Here is a 19,900-nt window from a genome sequence, read left to right as displayed (position 1 = left end):
TCTACGCTAAAAGCCCGCCCTAACAAGCACCCGCATATAGAAGGGAAAATGGCGGCTGGAATAATACATGAGGTATACTTGAGCAGTCCCGACCATCCCTTCACTGTAACGGAGGTTATTTCACCTGCTAAAACCCCTAGAGAGATGTTGGGCAGACAGCCACAAGAGCCACAAATACCACATATCAAAGGGGAAGACCCGGATATCACATGTGTCCTTTCCGCTGTAGAGAGTGAGAGCGTGTTGTTCAGGTCACAGATACTGAAGCGGGTAAATACTGACATTATCCTACTACCCTATGGCGACCTACTCGTAGTACCGAAGCCAAAGATTGTACTTACATACCCTGTGAAACCCTCAGCGGTAGTACCCGCTGCAACCTCAGACTCTCTTGCGCACCTACAGCTTTCATTATCAGGGTCTCTGATCCAACTTGAGAACATGTGTGGAGGTAAGAAGCGTTACACCCGTAAGGGAATTGGTTAAGGCTAATGTTTATCCACCTTCCAAATACAAAGTCCCTATTATTTGACTGACATCAGAAAGAAAATTTGAGATGATGACTCACTATTCCGGGGACACTGTTATTTGATAGCTAAGGACCTGATGAACTAACTTGCTCTCTACAGATATGTACTAGCACTGGGGAATGTTATGATGGCAGTGTACCCAGATACATCTGGCTTCTTTTTCAGAACGGAAAAGCTCCTTTGCCCCTGATAGCTTTTTCTACTACATCGTTTCCTAGAAGTATGGGAAAGCTCGAATGACATTACAGCTACTGCGAGCTGAACACACTTTGAGACAGTTTTGTATGCCTATAATTTCACTAGAAATTAACAGAGAAGTGTACCATATATATAGATCTCAATGTTGTTATGTTATTGTTTTTAGGTTGCATATGTCGCTTAAAGCTGATTAGGTCTAAGTTGTTAATATTTAGCTCTATTAGCTAACAGTCACCATCTACATAATATAACTAGCTTGTTTATGAGATAGAAATTGCTCCCTGCATAATGTCAAAGAGATAGTTAATAGAAGTTACTGATCTGCCATTTCTGCTAATGATCACTTTGGAACTTGGTTCATTGTCCCTTTTTATTGTTGCCAAGCAATGTCGTATAGTCCCTTGCCAGCCAGAACCGCTCTAGTTAAAATTTTTATGTATCAGAGATGGGGCAGTAATTAATGCCTCTTTGAGTTTTTCTATTCATCTAGCAGAACCCATATATTTCTGTATCCCATTTAATATTATCACCTATGGATGGGGCAATAGAACTCCTTATTCACCAAATGCATTTGTTGAAGTCCTTAATTAGTTGGAAACTTTACCTACTTGCACATATGTTTTGGTTTGCTTTATTTGCTGTTTGAAGCTGATGCAATTTGCTATACTATATAATTAATATGCATGGGGTAAAATCCACTGTGTGAGAACCTAAATAAGTAGATGGCTCCTTTCTCAGAGCTTAACATAACAAAGTCATTGGAAGCTAGATTGGTTAATTTTTTGTGGTTACTAACTAATGTTCTGAGTTAAGTACCTATTTAATGCACAGCTGAACTTTATATAGAGTTAGTGAAGGCTATATACACATGTTTATATATGCAACATAGTAATGCCCTAAGTTTGACAGGATTGGCTCTAAAAACTCTCAGCATAGGGTAATCTCCCAGTACTAATACGTTTCTACCCCTCTGTTTAGTCCAGTTAGAGTGGTACTCGTAGCCAGGATAATGCACCACTGTCTTGCTTCTGAGTCCTTTGCTTTCCCTACTGAAAGACTAGTAAGGCACTTATGAGTGGGGTTTTGGTACCAACACTGTCTTCTGAGCTGAGATATGCAACTCCACTCCCACATATTCCGTCTGACTTACTTCATATAAGCTGTAGCTTTGTAGCATTTATTAGGCCTCTCTAACTTTCTTAATAATAAGACATATAGATTATGATATTAGTGACTATAGTTCACTGCCAATATGTTTATCAATGTCCGACGCATAGATTTCTTGGGCGGCCTTCTATGCTCCCTGACTTTCCACTAGATCCTATTAAATATACCCTCCCAGGAGACACTACCAGTGTTTGCTCTTATACATAGAAGATTTGATATAATGCCCTCCCCCCCTTTTTTTCTTCCCCCTTTCTTCCATGCTCCGAGCGGTGCTTACCCGCTGATTTGTTCCCTACTCCCCCCCAACTATCATTAAGCCCAAAAGCGGTTATCCTCCAGACTAATATATATATTAATTATCATATCCAAAAGGGTCCATGAGTGACCTACTAAATAGTCTGTCAATGTCAGATCGAAAAATTATAAAATAGAGGTTTGGTTAGCCTCGCTCTCCTATATATGTACACTGTTTTGCAATTGTTTTCGCTCTATATATACTAACATGTTAATCGTTGGCATTATGAGGCGATGTATGTTGTTTTTTTTCTCTTGTATGTATCATAAAACCTCAATAAAAAAATTATTCAAAAAAAAAAAAATATTGTTACCTCAATTTTTGTAAACAATTTTAGATAGTACATATAATTATCAAACTAGTTATGAATAATGTAATATCTGCAAAGCTTCTGCCTTGTTATAAAACACTAAATTAGTTTTGGTTATATGGCTTTTTCATTGTTATTAAACAGATAAAGCAAAAGAGTAAAAATAAGATCTTACAAAGTTACTGTAAGATCAAAGTCTAAAATCTAAACTGCTGTAAATATTAATCCACAATATTAACATTTATCTCCAGTTTTACTAGGAATAAGTACTGTAAATCAATGTCTTTGTAGCCTTTTCCCCTATACCTGAATGTTTTAAACCACATTATATATGCATATAAATTTCAAATGTAAAACTTTTTTGTTGAATGTAATGATAAGGCATGTTGATTTCAGATCTATCTTATTTTTCCAGATCTCAGTCACAGTGGTTCAGGAGACCATTATGAAAATTCCCCCTGGGGACAACAGACTACTCATCAAGGTGAAACCAGTTGTAGCTGGGATAAAGTGATAATAGAAAGGACTGACAAGAAAGTGTGGCCTTCCATTACAGGAACTGAGTCTGAATCTGCCTCAGAATGTACTACGGACACTGACTCTGCCTCTAATTGTGGCTCAGAGAAAAGTAGCATGGCTACAGGGAGTGCACAAGACAACTTCAATGGACATACAAAGAAAACAAACGGCAATAATGGCACCAATGGAGCACTCATCCAAAGCACTTCTAACCAGAGTGCCCATGGAGCTAGTGGGACAAATGGAAACTTTGCCAGAGTTTGGGGCATAGCACCAGGTTCCAACTCAGGCATTTCTCACTGCTCCCCTAATGGAGATGGAAAGATGGACAATATGATTGGGGAGGGTAGGAGTCAGAACTGCTGGGGTGCTTCCAACTCAAATACTGGCATTAATCTTAACCTTAATCCTAATGCCAACCCAGCTGCCTGGCCTGTACTTGGACATGAAGGAGCTATGGGAGGAAGTAATTCTTCAAGTATATGCAGTCCAATCAGTGCCATAGGTCACAACATCAACAACCAGAATGGAAATCTGTCAGGTACTTTAAGTGCTTGGAGAAGTGTACAGTCTCAAGAGAGTACAGAATCACAAACATCCGCTTCTCAGAATGTGTCTTTCAGCGTACAACCTCAGAACCTTAACACTGATGGACCAATTAACACTAACCCCATGAATGGCTCACCAAACCCTATTAATGCAATGCAGGCAAATGGACTGCCAAATTGGGGTATGGCTGTGGAAATGGGGGCCATCATCCCACCTCACCTGCAAGGCCTTTCTGGTGCTAGTGGCTCAATTTCTCAAGGAGTTGGTACTAACAGCACGGGCAGTTCAGTTTGGGGCCTAACGTCAGGTGTTCCTGCTTCAGGAAGCTGTGATACTGGATACAGTCAGGAAAGTGTAGATACTGTTAATTCAGCAGTAAGTACTAAACTGAATGGCACAAGCAGTGTTATACAAGAAGGAAATGTGGTCAGTGCATGGGATTCTGGACCACCTTCCAGCCCAGGAGTGTCTGCATGGGCAACGAGTCGAGGTAGTATTGGCACTTTGCATTCTGGACCTTGGGTCCAGCATGGCCCTTGCACAAGCAATGATATTAGTGGAGATTGGGGTAAAGTACCAAACCAGCATTCCAGTAGTGATATCTGTGGGAAAGGGTCAGGGTGGGATAGTGCTAATGTTACCTTACAGAATTCTGCAATTCAGCAGGTTAATGATCAAATGAACACAAGGGTGAAATCTGTAGTACCTGGGGCTATAACAAAAGAAAGAAGTGGTGACAATTCTGGAAGTCAAAATGACATAAAGGGTGAAGTTGTTGAGAATCAAAATGGAGATAAGAACAGCACAGAACAGGGGCAGATTCAGTTACCAAGAGCCGACCTTGATCCAAGAGTCCTGTCAAATACTGGATGGGGTCAGGTTCCAGTAAAGCAAAATGTTGCATGGGAGTTAGAAGAATTTCAGAGGTCTGAGCGGAAGAGTGTTGGAACGGAGTCTTGGCGATGTTCAAATACTCAGCCTTCAAACTCAGGGGGGAGTAAGGAAGGGTCCATTATAAACAGTACAATTACCTCTAAAGTATCTGGGTGTGTCAGCTCTCAAACTATATGTGCTCCTGTAAATTCAAGTTGGGGAGAAAATAACAACAAAACTCCAAATGGTCCTGGGGGGTGGGGAGATCCCACATCCTCTTCTGTTGTCAATGCTGCTGCCAAAAGTGGTCACTCCTGGAGTGGATCGGTTAATCAGGAGGATAAATCGCCAGCCTGGAGTGAGCCTCAAAAGCCCAAACCCCAAGGTTGGGGGGATGGGCAAAAATCAAATCAGAACTGGACCTCAGGGGGAGGAGACTGGACTGACATGCCACCTGTCCCTGCACATATAACTGATGGAAAGAAGAATGGAGCAGGGTGGGATTCTGACAGCAAGTCTGTCTCTGGGTGGAATGATAATAATAGGTCTGGGAACAGTGGATGGGGAAATGGCACAAACACTAAGACTAATTCGGGTACAGCCTGGGGTGAGTCTTTGAAACCTCCTCAGCAAAACTTGGCAAACAAACCCCAAGACAACAGTGTGGGTGGTTGGGGAGGCTCTCCATCCCTAAAACAGACTGGAACAGGATGGGCTGGAGGACCAGTCCCTGCGCAAACATCAAAGCTAAAAGACAACAACACTGAGCCTACAGGTTGGGAAGAGCCTTCCCCACCAACCATTCGCAGAAAGATAGAAATTGACGATGGTACCTCAGCTTGGGGGGACCCAAGCAATTACATTTGCAAAACTGTAAATATGTGGGATCGAAATAACTCCATACCCCAGAGCATACCCTTAACCAACACCAAATCCACCATCACCACTACCACCCCTCCAATTACTAATTTGGTTGAACCTCAACCGCCTCATCAGCCAAGTGCCCAGCAGAACCGCTCTCCACTACTAGGTCCAGGTAAGGGCCATATATATTTCAGTAATGCAGTAATTAATAACTTTTTTGAAGTTGACAAAAAAAATGTATGTGTTGTGTGGCCCCTAGCATTACAATATATGCGATAGTAATTAGCGCTTATAAAATTAACCAGAGATCAGATCCTGGTTAATTTTATAAATGTTCCCCAAATGCCCCCAAAATACAGTATAGTGTATTTAAAAAACAAAAATATAGATAGCAGCATTTTTATCCTATAATATAAAAGGCCAAGTGTGTTTGTCCGAAGCTGTCATGCGCAGTAGAGACAGCACGAGGACAAACACACCTGGCCTTATCTGACATGCTGTTTGCTGCGAAAGTGGATGTGGCCATCATAGTCGGGCGTGGCCAGGAGTGTGGTCTGGTACGGTCGGCGCGAGAGAGAGGGGAGAGAAATAGAAAGAGAGGGGGAGAGACAAAAAGAGATAGGAAACAGCTAAAGAGAGGGGGAAGAGCAGAGGAGAGGGGAAGGTGCAGAAGAGAGGGGGGAGATAGAGCAAAAAGAGAGGGGAAAGAACAAAATAGAGGGAAGAGAGAGCAAAAGAGAGGCGGGAGAGAGAGCAATAGAGAGGGGGAGAGAGAGAAAAAGAGAGGGGGAGAAAGAGAGCAAAAGAGAGGGGGGAGAGAGAGAGCAAAAGAGAGGGATGGAGAGAGCAAAAGAGAGGGGAGAGAGACAGAGCGCAAAAGAGAGGGGGGAGAGAGAGAGTGCAAAAGAGAGGGGGGAGAGAGCGCAAACGAGAGGGGGAGAGAGAGCGCAAACGAGAGGGGGAGAGAGAGCGCAAAAGAGAGGGCGAGAGAGAGCGCAAAAGAGAGAGGGAGAGAGAGCGCACAAAAGAGAGAGAGAACACAAAAGAGGGGGAGAGAGAGCGCAAAAGAGAGGGGGGGGGGGAGAGAGAGAGCAAAAGAGAGGGGGGAGAGGGAGCAAAAGAGAGGGGGAGGGAAAGCAAAAGAGAGGGGGGAAAGAGGGAGCAAAAGAGAGGGGGGAGAAAGAGAGCAAAAGAGAGGTGGAGCGAGAGAGAGCGCAAAAGAGAGGGGGAGAGAGCACAAAAGAGAGGGGGATAAAGAGCAAAAGATGGGGGAGAGAGCGCAAAAGAGAGGGGGAGAGAGCGCAAAAGAGAGGGGTAGCGAGCGCAAAAGAGGGGGAGAGAGCACAAAAGAGAGGGGGAGAGAGCATGGGGTGGGACTGCTGTACTGCAAAAAATGGCCTGTGTAAATGGGCTTTAGGACTAGTTGTTTAATAAAATAATGGCACTAGGCAGTTTATTGGGGGTAAAGTTGGCGGTAGTGGGGTGTTAGAAAAAAAGACCCTGAAAATTGCCTTTACATTGTGGTCTATGGGAACTGTGTGTTCCCAGTAAATATATACAGTATGTATATGCTTATATACATATATATTTATGTGTTACTATGTGTATATACTCATATTAACACATAAATATATATGTATATAATCATATACATATATATGTATAGACAACAAACAATACAGACAATTTGAGATCTTATAACAAAAAGCTATAACAATGGACAAGAACTGATACTCTCCTCTAATGTGGACCGCTGCCTTCTCACAGTCTCTCCCAACGGACTGTTTTGTAGAAGCTTTTGGGGTATAGAAGGCGCAGGTCCTGTATATATCGCTCTTAGTGTAATAATGTCACTGGAGACAAAGAGACTTGACTTGATGCATGTATATATATCAATTGATATGAGTGCAGTATACTCACTCTGAAAGATTTTTAATGTTGGCCGATCAGGAGGGAACCCCCTTAATAGATGGTATACGGCCAAGCTGAGGAAAGAATACTCGGATGTTGAAATTGTAAAAACTCTGAGTATAAAAAAGCATATACTCACTCCTTAAAATCCAAGGTTCGGGAATATCACAGAAAAAACAGTAAGAGTAGTAGTATAGATTAAAAAGAACAAAATATTTATTAACCCCTTAAGGACCAAGGACGTATAGGGTACGTCCTACAAAAAATGTCAGTTAGTGACCAAGGACGTACCGTGTACGTCCTTAGGGGTTTTAAGCGGTGGAAGCGATCCTGATCACTTGCAACTGTTTTCAAGGGGTTGCAGTGATGCCTCGGTATTGAGGCATCACTGTAATCCCTTTTCTCTTGTAAGGTGTATCCAGTCCACGGATCATCCATTACTTGTGGGATATTCTCCTTCCCAACAGGAAGCTGCAAGAGGATCACCCACAGCAGAGTTGTCTATATAGCTCCTCCTCTAACTGCCACTCCCAGTCATTCTCTTGCAGCTCTCGACAAGAAAGGAAGTAGCTAGAGATGTGGTGTTTTTATTTAATTTATCTTCAATCAAAAGTTTGTTATTTTCATATGGTACCGGAGTTGTACTATTTTAGCCTCAGGCAGAAAGTAGAAGAAGAGTCTGCCTGTGGTCTTTGATGATCTTAGCAGGTTGTAACTAAGATCCATTGCTGTTCTCACACATAACTGAAGAGAGAGAGGTAACTTCAGCTGGGGGAATGGCGTGCAGGGTCTCCTGCTATGAGGTATGTGCAGTTTAAATTTTTCTAGAGAAATGAATATGCTAGAAAATGCTGTTAATACCGGATTCATTTAAGGTAAGCCTGAGTGATTTAATAACGACTAGTATCATGCTTGCTGTAAAAGGTAATATTCTTATTACTTTTTCACATTACTGAAAAATAAAACGTTTGCTGGAAGTATTTAAACATTTTTTTATACATATTGGTGATAAAACTTTATTGGGGCCCAGTTTTTTCCACATGGCTGGCTAGATTTTGACTAGGGATAGTTTTGTTAGGCCCTCTCACTGTGAATACAGGTTGGGAGGGGCCTATTTTCGCGCCTAAATGCGCATTAGATTTTGCAGCTTGAGACATCCAGTTTCCCTGAAGTAGTCCCCTGAACACTTAGGACCTCTCTAAAGGGTTTTTGCGCCTTTCAAAGTCGTTATATGGGCAGGTAGGGCCACAGCAGAGCTGTGGCAGTTTATTGTGACTGTTGAAAAACGTTTATATGGTTTTTTTGATCCGGTTTTGAAACTAAGGGGTTAATCATCCATTTGATTTGTTAGTCTATTATACACACTGTAAAAATTTCGTAAGATTTACTGCTTTTTATCACTGTTTTTCAATTTCTGACAAAATTTGTTTCTCTTAAAGGCACAGTACCGTTTTTTTTTTGCTTGTTTACATTTATCAAAGTGTTTTCCAAGCTTGCTGGTCTCATTGCTAGTCTGTTTAAACATGTCTGACATAGAGGAAACTCCTTGTTCATTATGTTTAGAAGCCATTGTGGAACCCCCTCTTAGAATGTGTACCAAATGTACTGATTTTACTTTAAGTTATAAAGATCATATTCTGTCTTTAAAAGATTTATCACCAGAGGGAACTGACAAGGGGAAGTTATGCCGACTAACTCGCCCCACGTGTCAGAACCTTTGACTCCCGCTCAAGAGACTCCCGCTCAAGAGGCGCCAAGTACATCTAGCGCGCCCATGGCGTTTACTTTACAAGACATGGCGGCAGTTATGGATCATACCCTTACAGCGGTATTGTCCAAACTATTAGGGTTACAAGGAAAGCGAGAAAAAATACAGAGCACTCTGACGCTTTAGTACTATGTCTGATATCCCCTCACAATATGCAGAAGCTGAGGCAGGAGAGCTTCTTTTTGTGGGTGATTTTTCTGACTCAGGGAAGATGCTTCAACCTGATTCTGATATGTTAACATTTAAATTTAAGCTTGAACACCTCCGCGTGTTGCTCAGGGAGGTCTTAGCTACTCTGGATGACTGTGATACCATTATAGCGCCAGAGAAATTGTGTAGATTGGATAAATACTATGCAGTGCCTGTTTACACTGATGTTTTCCCAATACCTAAAAGGTTTTCAGAAATTATTACTAAGGAATGGGATAGACCAGGTGTACCGTTCTCTCACCCTCCTATTTTTAAGAAAATGTTTCCAATAGATGCCGCTACACAGGACTTATGGCAAATGGTCCCTAAGGTGGAGGGAGCAGTTTCTACCCTAGCTAAGCGTACAACTACCCCTGTCGAGGACAGTTGTGCTTTCCTAGATCCAATGGATAAAAAGTTAGAGGGTTACCTTAAGAAAATGTTTATTCAACAAGGTTTTATTCTCCAGCCTCTTGCATGCATTGCCCCAGTCACTGCTGCTGCGGCCTTCTGGTTTGAGTCTCTGGAAGAGGCCTTACAGGTAGAAACTCCATTGGATGATATACTTGACAAGCTTAAAGCGCTTAAGCTAGCCAATTCATTTGTTTCTGACGCCGTTGTTCATTTAACCAAACTAACGGCTAAGAACTCAGGTTTTGCTATTCAGGCGCGTAGGGCACTATGGCTTAAATCCTGGTCAGCTGACGTTACTTCAGTCTAAGTCTAAGCTTCTCAATATTCCCTTCAAGGGGCAGACCCTATTCAGGCCTGGACTGAAGGAGATCATTTCTGATATTACTGGAGGAAAAGGTCATGCCCTTCCTCAGGATAGGTCTAACAAATTAAGGACCAAACAAACTAATTTTCGTGCCTTTCGAAACTTTAAGACGAGCGCGGCATCATCTTCCTCTAATACAAAACAAGAGGGAAATTTTGCCCAGTCCAAGCCGGTCTGGAGACCAAGAAGCCTGCTGCTGCCTCTAAGATAGCATGAAAGATTGGCCCCCGATCCGGTAACGGATCTAGTAGGGGGCAGACTTTCTCTCTTCGCCCAGGCTTGGGCAAGAGACGTCCAGGATCCCTGGGCGTTGGAAATTGTGTCCCAGGGATATCTTCTGGACTTCAAAGCTTCTTCCCCAAAAGGAAGATTTCACCTTTCACAATTATCTGCAGACCAGATAAAGAGAGAGGCATTCTTACATTGTGTTCAAGACCTCCTAGTTATGGGAGTGATCCACCCAGTTCCAAAGGAGGAACAGGGGCAAGGATTCTATTCAAATCTATTTGTGGTTCCCAAGAAAGAGGGAACCTTCAGACCAATCTTAGATCTCAAGATCCTAAACAAATTTCTCAGAGTCCCACCTTTCAAGATGGAGACTATTCGAACCATCCTACCTATGATCCAGGAGGGTCAATACATGACTACCGTGGACTTAAAGGATGCATATCTTCACATTCCGATACACAAAGATCATCATCGGTTTCTCAGGTTCGCCTTCCTAGACAGGCATTACCAGTTTGTGGCTCTTCCCTTTGGGTTAGCTACGGCACCAAGAATCTTTACGAAGGTTCTGGGGTCACTTCTGGCGGTCCTAAGGCCGCGGGGCATAGCAGTAGCCCCTTACTTAGACGACATTCTGATACAGGCGTCGAATTTCCAAATTGCCAAGTCCCATACGGACATTGTTCTGGCATTCCTGAGGTCTCATGTGTGGAAAGTGAACGAAAAGAAGAGTTCTCTATCCCCTCTCACAAGAGTTTCCTTCCTGGGAACTCTGATAGATTCTGTAGAAATGAGGATTTACCTGACAGAGGCCAAGTTGTCAAAACTTCTAAATTCCTGCCGTGTTCTTTATTCTACTTCTCGCCCTTTGGTGGCTCAGTGTGTGGAAGTAATCGGCTTAATGGTAGCGGCAATGGACATAGTGCTGTTTGCCCGCCTACATCTCAGACCGCTGCAATTCTGCGTGTTCAGTCAGTGGAATAGGGATTACACAGATTTGTCCAAACTAAATCTGGATCAAGAGACCAGGGATTCTCTTCTCTGGTGGCTATCTCGAGTCCATCTGTCCAAAGGTATGACCTTCCGCAGGCCAGATTGGACATTAGTAACAACATATGCCAGCCTTCTGGGCTGGGGGGCAGTCTGGAACTCTCTGAAGGCTCAGGGGTCATGGACTCAGGAGGAGGCTCTCCTTCCGATAAACATTCTGGAACTTCAGGCTTGGCCTCAGCTAGCAGCAGTGAGGTTCATCAGATTTCAGTCGGACAACATCACGACTGTAGCTTACATCAACCATCAAGGGGGAACAAGGAGTTCCCTAGCGATGTTGGAGGTTTCAAAGATAATTCGTTGGGCAGAGATTCACTCTTGCCACCTATCAGCTATCCATATCCCAGGAGTAGAGAACTGGGAGGCGGATTTTCTAAGTCGACAGACTTTTCATCCGGGGGAGTGGGAGCTCCATCCGGAGGTGTTTGCACAGTTGATTCACCAGAACTGGATCTCATGGCGTCTCGCCAGAACGCCAAGCTTCCTTGTTACGGATCCAGGTCCAGGGATCCCAAGGCAGCGCTGATAGATGCTCTAGCAGCGCCTTGGTCCTTCAACCTGGCTTATGTGTTCCAACCGTTTCCTATGCTCCCTCGTCTGATTGCCAAGGTCAAGCAGGAGAGAGCATCTGTGATTTTGATGGCACCTGCGTGGCCACGCAGGACTTGGTATGCAGATCTGGTGGACATGTCATCCTTTCCACCATGGACTCTGCCTCTGAGGCAGGACCTTCTACTTCAGGGTCCTTTCAACCATCCAAATCTAATTTCTCTGCGGCTGACTGCTTGGAGATTGAACGCTTGATTTTATCAAAGCGTGGTTTCTCCGAGTCGGTCATTGATACCTTAATACAGGCGCGAAAGCCTGTCACCAGGAAAATCTATCATAAGATATGGTGTAAATATCTTCATTGGTGTGACTCCAAGGGTTACTCATGGAGTAAGGTCAGGATTCCTAGGATATTATCTTTTCTCCAAGATGGATTGGAGAAGGGTTTGTCAGCAAGTTCCTTAAAGGGACAGATTTCTGCTCTGTCTAATCTTTTGCACAAACGTCTGGCTGAGGTTCCAGACGTGCAGGCGTTTTGTCAGGCTTTAGTCAGATTTAAGCCTGTGTTTAAACCTGTTGCTCCGCCTTGGAGTTTAAATTTAGTTCTTAAGGTTCTTCAAGGGGTTCCGTTTGAACCTTTGCATTCCATAGATATTAAGCTCTTATCTTGGAAAGTTTTGTTTTTAGTAGCTATCTCCTCGGCTCGAAGAGTTTCGGAGTTATCTGCTTTACAATGCGATTCTCTTATCTCATTTTTCATTCTGATAAGGTAGTGTTACGTACCAAACCTGGTTTTCTACCTAAGGTGGTATCTAATAAAAATATCAATCAGGAGATTGTTGTACCGTCACTGTGTCCTAATCCTTCTTCAAAGAAGGAACGTCTTTTACACAATCTTGACGTGGTTCGTGCTTTAAAGTTTTATTTACAAGCTACTAAAGATTTTCGTCAAACATCTGCATTGTTTGTTGTCTACTCTGGACAGAGGAGAGGCCAAAAGGCTTCGGCAACTTCTCTTTCTTTTTGGCTAAGGAGTATAATACACTTAGCTTATGAGACTGCTGGCCAGCAGCCTCCTGAAAGGATTACAGCTCATTCTACTAGAGCGGTAGCTTCCACATGGGCTTTTAAGAATGAGGCTTCTGTTGAACAGATTTGTAAGGAGGCGACTTGGTCCTCGCTTCATACTTTTTCAAAATTCTATAAATTTGATACTTTTGCTTCTTCGGAGGCTATTTTTGGGAGAAAGGTTTTGCAGGCAGTGGTGCCTTCCATTTAAGCACCTGCCTTGTCCCTCCCTTCATCCGTGTCCTATAGCTTTGGTATTGGTATCCCACAAGTAATGGATGATCCGTGGACTGGATACACCTTACAAGAGAAAACAAAATTTATGCTTACCTGATAAATTTATTTCTCTTGTGGTGTATCCAGTCCACGGCCCGCCCTGTCATTTTAAGGCAGTGAGAAACCAAAAATTGTGAAAAATGTAACGATTTTTTTTATTTGATCGCATTTGGTGGTGAAATGGTGGCATGAAATATACCAAAATGGAGCTAGAATAATACTTTGGGTTGTCTACTACACTAAACGTAAACTAAAATTAACCCTACAAGCTCCCTAATTAACCCCTTCACTGCTGGGCATAATACACGTGTGGTGCGCAGCGGCATTTAGCAGCCTTCTAATTGCTAAGAAGCAACACCAAAGCCATATATGTCTGCTACTTTTGAACAAAGGGAATCCCAAAGAAGCATTTACAAACATGTGTGCCATAATTGCACAAGCTGCTTGTAAATAATTTCAGTGAGAAACATAAAGCTTGTGAAAAAGTTTGTGAAAAAGTGAACAATTTTTTTTATTTGATTGCATTTGGCAGTGAAATGGTGGCATGAAATATACCAAAATGGGTTGTCTACTAAAAAAAATATATATACAGTACATGTCAAGGTATATTAAGGGATTCCTGCCAGATATCAGTGTTACAACGTAACTATCGCTACTTTTGAAAAAAATATGGTTTGGAAATAGCAAAGTTCTACTTTTATTTATTGCCCTATAACTTGCAAAGAACATGTAAACATTGGGTATTTCTAAACTCAGGACAAAATTTAGAAACTATTTTTTTTTTTTAAGACACAATGAGTCCACGGATCATCTTAATTACTAATGGGATATTCACCTCTTGGTCAGCAGGAGGAGGCAAAGAGCACCACAGCAGAGCTGTTAAATAGCTCCTCCCTTCCCTCCCACTCCAGTCATTCTCTTTGCCTACGTTAGTGATAGGAAGAGGTAAAGTGAGGTGTTAGAATAGATTCTTCAATCAAGAGTTTATTATTTTTAAAGTAGTACAATATTGTGCTGCTTTGTTCTAGGGTGTAGCTGTAGTCCATATCAGTCTCTTCAGTATAGCGTTTTTGGTGTTTTTGAGCAATGGGAATTTGTGTGACATAATTCTCACTGCGCCTCCCATACATTTATGCTGCCCTAACCCTGATAGCCTAAGCAAGATTACTCAGGCTTTATCTTTCTCCACAGGGCTATGGGAGGGAGAGGACCTCTTAAACCTGCTGGACTGCCCTGCTGTCAAGTTCAAGGTATGTGCTGACTTTTTTATCTGGGTCAATAATATAGATCGCAGAGAAGTGGAGCACTTTAATTAATCTGAGAACGAACTTCTACATTTAAAAGGAGGGAAATTATGTGACAGCAACTTATTTGCAGGCACTGGGGCTAAGGAGATTGCTTTTTTACTTGGGGGACTTTTCTTTGGGCTGAGGTAAAAGACTCAGTGGGAAGGTGATATTGTTTTGCACAGTATTTGGGCTAAACTTCAGGCGAAAAGTTTTCCTCCTACATGGAGGCAGTAACCACATTTGTCCCCAGGTTAGGAAGGCTCAGTTAGCTTAGCTTCCGGTGGCGCGGTTGTTATAACTTAATGGCGACCGGGAGCTACATGTTGGTTACGCCCACGATGGGTGGAGCTTCGTGTGACGCCAGTTCCTTACTCTAAAAGCCTGTTTAACACTGAGGTTGTGTTTTTTGTTTAAATGGGACCACACAGCGTTACATGCGTTGCGGTCCTGCAAAGGGAAAATAATCCAACTAAAGAGGGTTGCCCACTAGCATTATATTGTACAGGAGTTATTCACAATCAACTAATGTTGCAACAAGAGTTACTGTTAAACACTGTCCAGATTTTATTGTAGAACATATGTTACGTTTTTTTTTTATTTAAATCAGTTAGGCTTTATGTTATCTGCCTTTAGGCACCCACATAGAATACAGTTTTGGGTGTTAGAAAGGCAGATGGGCATTTCAACAAGATTTACCTGAAGGGTAACTAGGTTCTACAGTGATTATGTACGGTTTTGTTTTTATGTTTCTACAAAAAATAAAAGTTTAAATTTTAAAGAGACAGTAAAGTTTTTCCATGTAATAATTTTTATTAAAAAATTGTCACTTTTTGCTTAGCCTATTCCTTCTAAGACTCTTGCTGTTCAGGAGTTTATTGACAAATGTCAAACTATGATTCAATTTCTCCTATTGCATCGAATATAGCCCACATGCAGTGCTCTGTGCTTCCTTTTTCACTCCACCCGGAGTTACCCTGCATTTCATGCATGATATGTTTTTCAAGCAAAACTGTACTAGAGGGCATATTTTCAGTCATTAAGGATGATTGATTCAGTAGTGCTATTCTGAATGTATCTTCCTTATATTATGTAAGGGGAAGATACTTCGATAGTATCTAGGGGTGAATTCTCAGAATCAGATGGACTGTCATTTCTTCTGTTAAGTGTGATCAGTCCACGGGTCATCATTACTTCTGGGATATTAACTCCTCCCCAACAGGAAGTGCAAGAGGATTCACCCAGCAGAGCTGCATATAGCTCCTCCCCTCTACGTCACTCCCAGTCATTCTCTTGCACCCAACGACTAGATAGGAGGTGTGAGAGGGCTATGGTGATTATACTTAGTTTTATATCTTCAATCAAAAGTTTGTTATTTTAAAATAGCACCGGAGTGTGTTATTACCTCTCTGGCAGAGTTTGACGAAGAATCTACCAGAGTTTTTGCTATGATTTTAGCCGGAGTAGTTAAGATCATATTGCTGTTTCTCGGCCATCTGAGGAGAGTTAAACTTCAGATCAGGGGACAGCGGGCAGATGAATCTGCATAGAGGTATGTAGCAGCTTTTATTTTCTGACAATGGAATTGATGAGAAAATCCTGCCATACCGATATAATGTCATGTATGTATACTTTACACTTCAGTATTCTGGGGAATGGTACTTCACTAGAATTACACTGTAAGAAGTACATTAAGCTGTTTAATAACTAGAAAGTATGTTTAACGTTTTTGCTGGAATGTAAAATCGTTTTCATTTGCTGAGGTACTGAGTGAATAAATGTTTGGGCACCATTTTCCACTTGGCAGTTGCTTAATCTTTTTCTGACAGTTTCTGTTCTCTCTCACTGCTGTGTGTGAGGGGGAAGGGCCGTTTTTTGGCGCCTTTTCTATGCATCAGTTATTTCAGTCAGCAGCTCATTGTATTTCCTGCATGATCCGGTTCATCTCTACAGAACTCAGGGGTCTTCAAACTTATTTTGAGGGAGGTAATTTCTCTCAGCAGAGCTGTGAGAATTATAGTTGACTGTGATAAAAAACGTTTATTCTGTAATTGTTTCCTGCTTTCAGAATTTGTTATCTTTGCTATTGGGATTAAACCTTTGCTAAAGTTGTGTTGTTTACAAGGATTGAGGCTATAACTGTTTCAATTTATTAATTTTCAACTGTCATAGATTTTCTGTGCTTCTTAAAGGCACAGTACGTTTTTAATATTATTCTAATTGAATTGTATTCTAAGTTGCAAGTTTATTTGCTAGTGTGTTAAACATGTCTGATTCAGAGGAAGATACCTGTGTCATTTGTTGCAATGCCAAAGTGGAGCCCAATAGAAATTTATGTACTAACTGTATTGATGCTACTTTAAATAAAAGTCAATCTGTACAAATTGAACAAATTTCACCAAACAACGAGGGGAGAGTTATGCCGACTAACTCGCCTCACGTGCCAGTACCTGCATCTCCCGCTCGGGAGGTGCGTGATATTGTAGCGCCGAGTACATCTGGCCGGCCATTACAAATCACATTACAGGATATGGCTTCTGTTATGACTGAAGTTTTGGCTAAATTACCAGAACTAAGAGGTAAGCGTGATCACTCTGGGGTGAGAACAGAGTGCGCTGATAATATTAGGGCCATGTCAGATACTGCGTCACAGGTTGCAGAACATGAGGACGGAGAACTTCATTCTGTGGGTGACGGTTCTGATCCAAACAGACTGGATTCAGATATTTCAAATTTTAAATTTAAACTGGAAAACCTCCGTGTATTACTAGGGGAGGTGTTAGCGGCTCTGAATGATTGTAACACAGTTGCAATACCAGAGAAAATGTGTAGGTTGGATAAATATTTTGCGGTACCGACGAGTACTGAGGTTTTTCCTATACCTAAGAGAATTACTGAAATTGTTTCTAAGGAGTGGGATAGACCCGGTGTGCCGTTCTCACCCCCTCCGATATTTAGAAAAATGTTTCCAATAGACGCCACCACACGGGACTTATGGCAAGCGGTCCCTAAGGTAGAGGGAGCAGTTTCTACTTTAGCTAAGCGTACCACTATCCCGGTGGAGGATAGCTGTGCTTTTTCAGATCCAATGGATAAAAAATTAGAGGGTTACCTTAAGAAAATGTTTGTTCAACAAGGTTTTATATTGCAACCCCTTGCATGCATTGCGCCGATCACGGCTGCAGCGGCGTTCTGGATTGAGTCTCTGGAAGAGAACATTAGTTCAGCTACTCTGGACGACATTACGGACAGGCTTAGAGTCCTTAAACTAGCTAATTCATTCATTTCGGAGGCCGTAGTACATCTAACTAAACTTACGGCGAAGAATTCAGGATTCGCCATTCAGGCACGCAGGGCGCTGTGGCTAAAATCCTGGTCAGCTGATGTTACTTCTAAGTCTAAATTGCTTAATATACCTTTCAAAGGGCAGACCTTATTCGGGCCCGGGTTGAAAGAGATTATCGCTGACATTACAGGAGGTAAAGGCCATGCCCTGCCTCAGGACAAAGCCAAAACTAAGACTAGACAGTCTAATTTTCGTTCCTTTCGTAATTTCAAAGCAGGAGCAGCATCAACTTCCTCTGCACCAAAACAGGAAGGAGCTGTTGCTCGCTACAGACAAGGCTGGAAACCTAACCAGTCCTGGAACAAGGGCAAGCAGACCAGGAAACCTACTGCTGCCCCTAAAACGGCATGAATTGAGGGCCCCCGATCCGGGATCGGATCTAGTGGGGGGCAGGCTTTCTCTCTTCGCCCAGGCTTGGGCAAGAGATGTCCAGGATCCCTGGGCGCTAGAAATAATATCTCAGGGATACCTTCTGGACTTCAAATACTCTCCTCCAAGAGAGAGATTTCATCTGTCAAGGTTGTCAACAATCCAGACAAAGAAAGAGGCGTTTCTACGCTGCGTACAAGAGCTCTTGTTAATGGGAGTAATCCACCCAGTTCCACGATCGGAACAGGGACAGGGGTTTTACTCAAATCTGTTTGTGGTTCCCAAAAAAGAGGGAACTTTCAGACCAATCCTGGACTTAAAGATCCTAAACAAGTTCCTAAGAGTTCCATCGTTCAAGATGGAGACTATTCGGACAATTTTACCTATGATCCAAGAGGGTCAGTACATGACCACTGTAGATTTAAAAGATGCTTACCTTCACATACCTATTCACAAAGATCATTACCGGTACCTAAGGTTTGCCTTCCTAGGCAGGCATTACCAGTTTGTAGCTCTTCCATTCGGATTGGCTACAGCTCCAAGAATCTTCACAAAGGTTCTGGGTGCTCTTCTGGCGGTACTAAGACCGCGGGGAATCTCGGTAGCTCCATACCTAGACGACATTCTGATTCAAGCTTCAAGCTTTCAAACTGCCAAGTCTCATACAGAGTTAGTGCTGGCATTTCTAAGGTCACATGGATGGAAGGTGAACGAAAAGAAAAGTTCACTCGTTCCACTCACAAGAGTTCCCTTCCTGGGGACTCTTATAGATTCTGTAAAAATGAAGATTTACCTGACAGAGGACAGGTTAACAAGACTTCAAAGTGCTTGCCGCACCCTTCATTCCATTCAACACCCGTCAGTGGCTCAATGCATGGAGGTAATCGGCTTAATGGTAGCGGCAATGGACATAGTACCCCTTGCACGCCTACACCTCAGACCACTGCAACTGTGCATGCTAAGTCAGTGGAATGGGGATTACTCAGACTTATCCCCTTCTCTGAATCTGGATCAAGAGACCAGAAATTCTCTTCTTTGGTGGCTTTCTCGGCCACATCTGTCCAGGGGGATGCCATTCAGCAGACCAGACTGGACAATTGTAACAACAGACGCCAGCCTTCTAGGTTGGGGTGCCGTCTGGAATTCTCTGAAGGCTCAGGGACAATGGAGTCAGGAGGAGAGTCTCCTGCCAATAAACATTCTGGAATTGAGAGCAGTTCTCAATGCCCTCCTGGCTTGGCCCCAGTTGACAACGCGGAGTTTCATCAGGTTTCAGTCGGACAACATCACGACTGTAGCTTACATCAACCATCAGGGAGGGACACGAAGCTCCCTAGCTATGATGGAAGTATCAAAGATAATTCGCTGGGCAGAGTCTCACTCTTGCCACCTGTCAGCAATCCACATCCCGGGAGTGGAGAACTGGGAGGCGGATTTCTTAAGTCGTCAGACTTTTCATCCGGGGGAGTGGGAACTTCATCCGGAGGTCTTTGCCCAAATACTTCGACGTTGGGGCAGAGATAGATCTCATGGCGTCTCGACAGAACGCCAAGCTTCCTCGTTATGGGTCCAGATCCAGGGATCCAGAAGCAGTCCTGATAGATGCCCTGACAGCACCTTGGGATTTCAGGATGGCTTACGTGTTTCCACCCTTCCCGATGCTTCCTCAATTGATTGCCAGAATCAAACAAGAGAGAGCATCAGTGATTCTAATAGCACCTGCGTGGCCACGCAGGACTTGGTATGCAGATCTGGTGGACATGTCATCCTGTCCACCTTG

The 19,900-nt window shown here is 42.8% G+C and overlaps 1 protein-coding gene across 1 annotated transcript in view; it reads left to right on the top strand.

Moving 5' to 3' along the window:
- TNRC6C (trinucleotide repeat containing adaptor 6C) overlaps positions 1-19,900 on the top strand; it is a 1,532,250-nt gene that overhangs the window by 319,264 nt on the left and 1,193,086 nt on the right. The window contains exon 5 of the mRNA XM_053709646.1: positions 2,916-5,477. Within this exon, the coding sequence (XP_053565621.1) occupies positions 2,916-5,477 (2,562 nt within the window). The remainder of the gene's footprint in view (positions 1-2,915; positions 5,478-19,900) is intronic.

The sequence above is a fragment of the Bombina bombina genome, chromosome 1 (assembly GCF_027579735.1).
Source record: "Bombina bombina isolate aBomBom1 chromosome 1, aBomBom1.pri, whole genome shotgun sequence".
In the NCBI taxonomy this organism is placed as follows: Eukaryota; Metazoa; Chordata; class Amphibia; order Anura; family Bombinatoridae; genus Bombina; species Bombina bombina.
The sequence above is the reverse complement of the archived record's forward strand: the minus strand, read 5'-3'. Positions and strand labels throughout refer to the sequence as shown.